The sequence below is a fragment of the Malurus melanocephalus genome, unplaced genomic scaffold, assembly GCF_030028575.1.
Source record: "Malurus melanocephalus ecotype Western Australia unplaced genomic scaffold, MMel_1.1 scaffold_118, whole genome shotgun sequence".
Taxonomy (NCBI): Eukaryota; Metazoa; Chordata; class Aves; order Passeriformes; family Maluridae; genus Malurus; species Malurus melanocephalus.
The window spans coordinates 1,024,174-1,034,154 of record NW_026623350.1 but is presented as its reverse complement, the minus strand read 5'-3'; the positions used below and the strand labels follow the sequence as shown (position 1 = coordinate 1,034,154).

The 9,981-nt window shown below is 47.8% G+C and overlaps 1 protein-coding gene across 6 annotated transcripts in view; it reads left to right on the top strand.

The window, feature by feature from the left end:
• The first annotated feature begins 6 nt into the window (after positions 1–6).
• Positions 7–9,981, top strand: part of CELSR1 (cadherin EGF LAG seven-pass G-type receptor 1) — a 161,890-nt gene continuing 151,915 nt past the window's right edge. For 5 of the 6 annotated variants that reach the window (XM_057370070.1, XM_057370072.1, XM_057370073.1 and 2 more), the window contains exon 1: positions 120–2,876. In XM_057370070.1, coding sequence (XP_057226053.1) covers positions 194–2,876 — 2,683 coding nt within the window. In that variant the 5' untranslated portion in view covers positions 120–193. Of the gene's footprint in view, positions 2,877–9,981 lie in introns of all 6 variants that reach the window. The other variant, XM_057370075.1, reaches the window with a different exon arrangement.

Sequence of the window (9,981 nt, the reverse complement as noted above, 5' to 3'; positions counted from 1 at the left end):
CGCCCCGCTACCGGGCAAGGAGGGCGGCGGGCGGCGGGGAGCGCGGCGGGCGCGGAGCCTCAACAATCCCCCGCAGTTCCAGCTGCCCAGCTACCAGGTGTCCATCCCCGAGAACGAGCCGGCCGGCACGGCGGTCATCGTGCTGCGGGCCCAGGACCCCGACGAGGGTGAAGCCGGCCGGCTGGCGTACTCCATGGAGGCGCTCTTTGACGAGCGCTCCAACGACTACTTCACCATCGACGCCGAGACGGGCAGCGTGGTCACTGCCCGCAGCCTTGACCGGGAGACGAAGGACACCCACGTGCTGAAGGTTACCGCCTCTGACCACGGCTCCCCACGCCGCCGCTCTGCCACCACCTATCTGACAGTGACTGTGAGTGACACCAATGACCACGAGCCGGTGTTTGAGCAGCCCGAGTACCGGGAGAGCATCCGGGAGAACCTGGAGGTGGGTTACGAGGTTCTGACCATCCGTGCCACAGATGGTGATGCCCCAGCCAATGCCAACATGCTTTACCGCCTGCTGGAGCCAGGAGCTGGTGATGGAGTCTTTGAGATTGACCCGCGTTCCGGGGTTGTGAGGACCCGAGCCTCCGTGGACCGTGAGGAGGTCTCTGAGTACCACCTGGTGGTGGAAGCCAATGACCAGGGCAAGGATCCAGGACCACGCAGTGCCACGGCCATGGTGCACATCACTGTAGAGGATGAGAATGACAACTACCCTCAGTTCAGTGAGAAGCGCTATTTGGTCCAGGTGCCAGAGGATGCCCCAGTGAACAGCCAGATACTGCAGGTACAGGCCACAGATCGGGACCGGGGCAGCAATGCCCAGGTGCACTACAGCATTGTGAGCGGCAACCTGAAAGGCCAGTTCTACATTCACTCTTTCTCTGGTGCCATCGACCTGATCAACCCTCTGGACTACGAGACTATTCGGGAGTACACGCTCCGGATCAAAGCCCAGGATGGGGGCAGACCCCCTTTGATCAATTCCAGTGGTATGGTGTCGGTGCAGGTTGTGGATGTGAACGACAATGCCCCCATCTTCGTGAGCACTCCCTTTCAGGCCTCAGTGCTGGAGAATGTTCCTCTGGGGTACTCCGTGCTGCACATCCAGGCTGTGGATGCTGACTCTGGAGAGAATGCCCGCCTGGAGTACAAACTCATAGAGATGGCGCCGTCCACTGGAGGTGCCCCTGTCACAGGTGACTCTGGGTTCCCTTTTCAAATCAACAACAGCACAGGGTGGATCACTGTGGCTGCAGAGCTGGACCGAGAGACTGTGGAAAATTATCACTTTGGGGTGGAGGCCAGGGACCACGGTGTGCCGGTCATGACCTCCTCAGCCAGCGTGTCCATMACTGTCCTGGATGTGAATGACAACAACCCCACCTTCACAGAGAAGGTGTATCACCTCAGACTGAACGAGGACGCAGCTGTGGGCAGCAGTGTCCTGACCCTGACTGCAGTGGACAGGGACGTTAACAGTGTTGTGACTTACCAGATCACCAGTGGCAACACCAGAAACCGTTTTGCCATCACCAGTCAGAGTGGAGGGGGGCTGATCACGCTGGCCTTGCCCCTGGATTACAAGCAGGAAAGGCAGTACGTGCTCACAGTCACTGCCTCTGATGGCACTCGCTTTGACACCGTCCAGGTGTTCATCAATGTCACAGATGCCAACACGCACCGCCCAGTGTTCCAGAGCTCCCACTACACRGTGAGTGTCAGCGAGGACAAGCCCATTGGCACCTCCATTGTCACCATCAGTGCCACTGACGAAGACACGGGGGAGAACGCAAGAATCACTTATATTTTGGACGATAATATCCCCCAGTTCCGCATCGACCCTGACACGGGCACCATCACCACYCTGATGGAGCTGGACTACGAGGACCAGGCCTCCTACACATTGGCCATTACAGCCCATGACAACGGCATCCCCCAGAAATCGGACACCACGTACGTTGAAATCCTCATCCTGGACGCCAACGACAACGCGCCCCGCTTCCTGCGCGACCGCTACCAGGGCTCGGTTTTTGAGGATGTGCCGCTCTCCACCAGTGTCCTGCAGCTGTCTGCCACCGACCGTGACTCAGGCCTCAATGGCCGTCTCCTCTACACATTCCAGGGTGGTGAYGATGGAGATGGAGACTTCTACATCGAACCCACTTCTGGAGTGATACGCACGCTGCGCAAGCTAGACCGTGAGAACGTGGCTGTCTACAGTCTGCGGGCCTTTGCTGTGGACAGGGGCAGCCCGCCGCTGAAAGCCTCTGTGGACATCCAGGTGACAGTGCTGGACATTAATGACAACCCCCCTGTCTTTGAGAAGGATGAATTTGATATCTTTGTGGAGGAGAACAGCCCCGTGGGCTCTATTGTGGCACGGATCAGTGCAGCTGATCCCGACGAGGGCACCAATGCACAGATCATGTACCAGATCGTAGAGGGGAACATCCCTGAGGTTTTCCAACTAGACTTGCTCAATGGAGACCTCACAGCCCTAATGGACCTGGATTATGAGAGCCGGACAGAGTATGTTATTGTGGTGCAGGCCACTTCAGCCCCTCTTGTGAGCCGAGCAACCGTGCACATCCGCCTGCTGGACCAGAACGATAACCCACCCGTGCTGCAGGACTTCCAGATCCTCTTCAATAACTATGTGACCAACAAGTCCAACAGCTTTCCCTCTGGCGTCATTGGCAAGATCCCAGCTCATGATCCCGATGTGTCTGACAGCCTGGCCTACACTTTTGTCCAAGGCAATGAATTAAACTTACTCCTTTTGGACTCTGCCACTGGAGAACTCAAACTCAGTCGTGATCTGGACAACAACAGACCCCTGGAAGCCCGTATGAAAGTGTCGGTCTCAGGTAAGCAAGCGTTTCAATGTATGATTCTGCTTGTCAGAGCAGTAGGGGGGCACAGGCAAAAACAACACCGTTGCAGTTTAGAGTGCAGCTTTTGGCTTCCTGAAGCAGCAATTTTTGGAGAGGAACCACAAAAAAAAGTATAAAGCCTATGCCCTGTGGATTGAAGCGGTGCTTTGAAGTTGTTTAGTAAAYGTGGATCGCAAGGGTAAATAAATATGTGTGTGTGGTTCCATRAAGATAGTAAATTATGTAACTTGTGAAGATGTAGGGAATGCACGTGTATCTGTCTCCCCTCCCTCTTTTGTTTCTCTTTAAAAAAAGTTGAGATTTGATACCTTTGCTTTTTTCAGCAACAAAACATGTTTACTCCCTTCTGTGTATGCAGAGGTTTGTCTGGTGGATCCTCAGACCCAGCAGAGCTGGTGTGGCTGGGGTGGATGTGCTGCTGGTGGAGCTGTGCTGGTTTGTCTTGCTGGCCTGCTCTCCTGTGGGAAGCTCTGGAAGCAATGAGTTATGGCTGTGTGATAACTGTGTAACGTGGCTCATGGCCCTGCTTTAGGGGCAGATATGGCCAAATGCAGCCCCAGAATCAGGGCTGTTGTGGGGAGGGAGAGAAAGGGAGAGGGAGGGATACTGTGCCATTGACTTCACTGGAGAACTTGTGTCTCTGTGTGTGTGGGAAGACTGTTTGATGTTGTCCAATGTATACTTTTTTGGAGCATATAGACGCTCTTAGGATATTTTTCTTTTTCCGCTCAGTTACTTGTTTATCATGGAATTACTTTTTATGCCTCTAATTGTGGCATCAATCATGCAATGAGTAATTTCCTCTGCAGGTGCCACTCCATGAAGTTTACTGTGGACCTGATCCCATATTTCTGTTGACTTTCAAAGGTTTAGCCAGATACTTTCTTTGCTGCCTCTCTCTGCAAACTAAAACTAAGATTTGTGTAGTTTTTGTTTAAAAAAAAAACAACCTCAAAGTACTAGGTATGCAAAACCACACTTGGGAGGTTATTAGAAAAATAATAATCAAACTGTGGTATAATCCCAGTAGTACTTGTTTTGCTGTAAGTAGCCACAGTGTGCAGCAAGACCTCGGAAGAGTGAGCTGCACTCTCCCTTGTGTTTGCAGGCTTGAGGTCGTTTTTGCTTCAGAAAAATGAAAGTGATGTTAGCTGAACTGACTGATTTTGCTGCAGTGTATCTTCTGAAAAGCCACTCCTGGTTCTTCCAAAATGCTGGGGGGCGGCTTATGTGGTAAGGTAAATGCTGTTTCCATGTCCTGTGAGGACTTGCAGGAAAAACAGACAGTAGGCTTGTGATCTTAAAGAAAAACATTTGGATTAAGGAGCAGATGATTGCATGGTCACTGTCTGTTTGAACCAGTAGCTCTTTATCTGGTAGCAGAAGATAAGAACTCATCTTGGAGCACAAAGCTTGGAAAAGTTGTTAGATTAGGTGAAGAGTGTGTTCAGTACAGAAAAATAGCTGACATGAAGGGTTCCTTTCTCACTGTAATGGTTTACACTGGTTTAAGTGGGTGAAGTCTCAGGTAGGAATGAAGACCTGTTTTCTTACACAGGAGATTGATTATTCATCGTTTTCATGTTTTGTGAAGGTGTGAACTTTGTGCTGTGATGTTCATCAAAGAGGATTATCTTCTACACGTCTCTAGTTACTTGGTTAAAGATTTTTATGGCTAGGATTTTAAGATAATTTTAACCAGCACTGAAYTACATTTCACATTTATTTGGAAAAGCTTGCTGTGTGTAAATTGGAAGGGCAGTTTGTCATTTGTGATTAGCCCATGAAAGTCTCACCTGCCTGGTTTGTCTGATTTATCTGATGCAGTTCAAAAATGAAAAGAGACAGTGAAGAAGCTCAGACAGAAGTACTCCACAGGGTTATCTCTCAGTGTTGCAAAACACCTGCAAATCATCTGCTAAAATGACCTGCCAGTTAACTGAAAAAAACCTGTCTATGGAGTAGCCATTTAACCTCTCAACCCAGACAAACACAAAGTCCTCCCCTACTCACAGCTGCTCTTAGGTCAAGGAAGGACTGGAACTCTTTATGAACTTGGGGAATTTGATCTCTATATGAGTCGGAAATAACAGTGGTGCTATAAAAATCTTCCTTCCATCTAGCGATGTGTTGTGCTGCAGAGGCATGTGAGCGTGTGCAATGCCATTGAGGAGCTCTGCTGCTCCACTGAGTTACTTTKAGACACTGATACATGGCTAAACTCTTCCATTTGACTTGGGGATTATTCAAATGAGCACGGTAATTTTGGCCTTCTGCTTATAAACAAAATTGAAGTGTCATGAAGACCAAGCCAATGCAGCTAAGAGGCTTCATAAAGCTGCCAGAAGTTTTGTGTCAGCATTGTCAGGAGCTCTGTGGGGCAGGCTCTGCGTGTGTGGCTCTGCCCTGGCCTGGGTGCTGGGGTGCCCGTGGGGTACCCGTGGGCTGTGCCCCCACAGCCAGTCAGGAGCCAGCCCAGACTGGGGAGGGAGGAGTGTGGGTGGTGTGGAAATTAGCATTTTGCTTTGGATTGGGAAGGAGCTTTTGAAGTCTGTCTCTTTTGAAGTGAATCTCTCTGGGTGCCCCTCTGCCTGTGCCTGTTTCACAGAGCTGTCTGAGTGAACCAACCGGACACCTTTTGCATGCAACTGTTCCAGAAATGCTCCAGGGGTCCCTTAAAARGGCACATTCTCCTTTTTCTGGTGTACCTGCAAGGCTTTCCTGCAGAAAGACAGAGGTTTGGCTTTATATTCCCATGTCTGCACATTGTGTCATTGCTTTAACAACTGGGRTGAAATCTGGACTCTGCTGAAATCCTGCTGCTGCTTTTCAGGAGGGGCAGGATTTTACTCTAGGCTCCTAAAACAGGTGATCAAGAGTTGATCAGTCTGTGATTTCTTAGTGGTGCTAATAAATACACAGCTTAAATGGACAGGATGGTTAAATATGATTACTTTTTGTCTCCGGTGATGTTCACAGTAATGTTAAATTGAGTTTGGTCAAAAAATGGGTTAAACATTGCTGAAGTMACATTGCACTTGCTTGTGTTAAACATTGCCTTGCGGTTCTTGCTGGGGCAGGGCGGGGGAAGGCTGGTATGAGCATCAGCTTTGCACAAATGTTACACAAGTTTGCCCGGGTATCACATTGCAGGCGCTGCTGGCACCTGCTTGGCTGTGTTGCCACAAGTATTCCCACTTATCATCAACGACAGCTCGGTGGGACACAATGGATGTGTGTGCAAACTCCTCTGGGAACACAGCCTAAACCAGCCCTGCAGACAAAACCCAAACTGACTGCATGCTGCAGCTTTTGAGTGGTCCAGATAAATGCAAAATATCATTATACCACACACAATTTACAATTCTGGGAAGGTGTTTCACCTCAGGCAGTGAGGGATAGACACCCAAGCATTKTTGAGGACTTCTCCAGCTCAAGTATTGTCTTTTACATTTCTTTAGCTTTAAATATCCAGTGGCATGCAGTGAGGTTATTGACTATCAGCAAATAGAAATTAACATAGAGCTTGTTTATGTTACAATCAACTTCGGGAATTTTTACTCAGAGCTTGGTAAAGGATCTTCATTATTATTGTAATTTGAAAGTCATTATGCTAATGATCCTGAATCTCCAGGTCTGTGCCTTCTCCGTACAGATACAGGTGACGCAATACTTTGGTGCAGAAAGGTGAGGCCCCAGCTGTGCCTGAGATACAAAGCACTGGGGTTTACTCGTGTGTGGCAGGATATGAGATTAASGGAGAAAGGAAATTCTAGGGAAAAGGCATCCTTGTAAGTACAGGAACACCTCTGGGCATGGAGGGTGRGCATGGGGTGACCTCTCAGGATGCGGGCCGGACACCTGGGCAGCATCAGGGCACACTCCAGCCTCATGCCCTGACTTTGGGCAGCAGTGACCTTGTGAGCTGTGGGGCAGATTCGTGGGGTGGCTGCTCCTGGCTGCCAGCGAGGACATGCTTCCAGGGACAGAGAGGGGCACTTGGCACCCAAACTGCTCTCCGTGGCCTCCCTCCCAGGGAAACATTCCTGCAGGCAGCTGGGGTAGGGATRGCTGTGAGTTATGCAATTGGGAGATGATGGAAATGGGTGGGTGGAGAGTCCTCCCCTCGGAGCAGCAGCAGAGGTGTCTGAGCCTGTTGCGTGGCTGCAGGGCTTGTGCTCACAGTTCCCTCGTGTGTCCCACCACAGAGCAAGGGGAGGAGACTGCAGCTCAAGGAATGGGGGACAATGATGAGGGACCCGTTTAGAAAGCTGGYGTGATACCACAAGCTGCAGGATTGTGTTCCCCGTTGTCCTGTGGTGTTTGGTGGGACTGAAGTGAAGGATGACTGACSGTAGCTAGTAGTGGTGACTTTGAAAATGTACATTTATTTTCCTAAAATARCAAATCAAGAGCAGTGACCATCAATTAAAGTTAGGGTTGGTCCTGAATCTGCTGGGGCTACCTGTATCCTTTATTGCATCCATATAGCTTCTATATTCTAATTTATGCTGTAGCAAGATTCATTTTAAATCCTCATTTAAAATGTGTCTTTCCAGCCTGCTGGAATGTGACTTTCTCTTTTCAACTGTATGATCTGTTCCAGTTGATAAAAAGCTGTGGCTGCTTTGTTGCTTTCCTAAAGGCTTCCTTCCACTTCATGCCTGGATTTCATAGGAGTGGTGTGTTTTTGTTTCAAAGGACAGGAAACCATCTGTGGCAATGAGGGGGAAATATTCATTGGAAGTCTGGCTGACAAAGTAACTTTTTACTGAGATAAAGGGTATTTTCTATCTGTTAATAAATAAAATGTTGATACTTTTCTCAGCAATTTCTGTGAAAGAGGGATGCTAAGGTAACAAGGAGGAAGTATAAGACAAATGAGAAGGAAATGTGGCAGAGAGAAAGATCTAATAGGCTTTGCTTGATAACAAATCTCATGGGAAAGAAATTAAATGTAGAGAAGTATGATGGTGGGATTACCTTGAAAACTTTTTTCCTCTCATTTTCACATTATTTGCAAATGAGGTGATAGTTGTAATAAGCGTTTTATTTAATTGGATTAGTAATTGGCTTGTATTTTTTGATTACTTTTTAAGCTTCAGGGTGTATTAAAGAATTGATTTCCTTGGTATATTCTCTTGTGATTTGCTTCCCCCTTAGAAGTCRCTGAAGTATTCTTCTGACCTGCACTCATGGGTTCAGTAGAATCCCCTCTTGTTCTGCTTTTCTSGTCATGCATTTCAGAACTGGTTTAGGCTGAGATTGCGGAACCTGCTGCAAACTGCCAAATACAGAATAAACATTGAATTGTTGTCCAAGTAACAGCGAAAGAACCCTTTGTTTAGAATACAGGAACAGTTTTGTAAGTTTCGATGTAAGTTATCAAGTAAGTTAGCATGATAGTAAACCTTCAGCAGAGGTAGTGGTGGGGAAAGCAGGGGATGTGCAGCAGTGGGATTTTATATCTCATTATCTCCAGTGTTCCAAGTGCTACCTGAGGAAGTGTCTGGCTGCTGACAAAACCTATCATTTTACATCTGCTTATTGAATGGTGCRTTTTCCTCTGGTGTATATACTTAATATACAATGGAACTCCCTTCCATTGTTGACTCCCATCTTGGAACTAAATCGATTTYCTCAGACATCCCATGACCAAGGAACATGTTATATTTTAAAGTATAACATTAGGTGAAGGTAGGTAGTGTGCTCACTGTTCTTCTGTAGGGTGATTGAAGGACCCTTAGCAGATACTTGGGTAGGAACCCAGACATCTCACACTTCACCCAGTCTGGTCAGAGCATCGTGATCAGAGCATCTCAGCATGCTGGTGTCTCCCAGCATCCTCACAGAGGTTTTGGGGTGACTCATTTGTGATCTGCCTCCTCCTCGGAGTGTGCAGCAGGTCTGTCAGACACCCCTGTCTGGTTGTCCCCARTCCTTGGTCTGGCTGGGTGCTCAGGGTCCAGGGGCGTGTGAGACCATGCCCCACTTATGATGGTGGTTCCAGTTCTGCATGCATGGGCATAGCTGAGCTCACATTCATCTGGTTATTTTGGGTACAGGCAGCAATTACTGCACTGCAGCACAGGTTCAATATGCAATTTCTCTCGGCCCCGCAATTCCCTTGTGGGTCAGGTGAGACTGATCCGAAGACCCTGGRAATATGACCGCTCTGAAAGTTGGAGCAGGAAACAAACGTGAAGCAGAAACCTCTTTAAACCTGTGTGCAAGTACCTTTTCAATATTTAGCAGTGTAGGCAAYTCTAGCAGTGATGCTCATGCATGGAGGATGAGTAAGGGAAGGATCAAATATCAAGACACGAGATCTATGCTCTCCATTCCTTCACCCTGTTTTCCCCAAGCCCTCAGGATTTTGTGAGTCAGTTGGTGAGGACAAGCTCTCTGTGTTTGAGTACCTGAGATAACAACACAACTTACCTGCTTACCTCAGTATTGCCTAAGTTACAGGATTTGGGCAACTATCTCTCTTGGCTTCCTTTGGCCTACTGACTTGCATTTCCAAAAATATCTATGGAAAGTATTTAGGAAATGTAGGAGGGTTAGAAGAGCTGAAGATACTCAGATCAGATCTAATGACAGTCTTTGGCAATCTTCCATGTTACAGTTCTTCTGTCCTGGTTTCTGTGGGAATTATGATGTTTTTAGGTAAAATAGTACTCCCAAGTACTCTGACATCTACTTTGCCATTTAAGAAACAAGCATGGTGGTGCTGTCTTTTTGAATGATAGGCTTTTTTGTTGTCTGCTCCTTTTCTAAGACTACTTGGACAAAAGATTGCATAAATCAACGTACAGAACAAGTTGATGACGGGGTCGTTCTTCAAAGATTTGTTCAAAGTGGTTGTCCACTTGAAACAAAGAACATCTGAGACCTAATTAAAATAAGTTTTACCACTTTGTATTTCTGTGGCAAGTGACAGTATTATTATTCCACCCTCCAGTGGAGCCCATTTTCCAGTGGTGAAAAACACTGAACTATTTATAGAAGTAACACAAGTTTCCAAAAGGGGCAGGATGTAATCTTTATCGAAAATTTTGAAATCTGTTGAGATTTG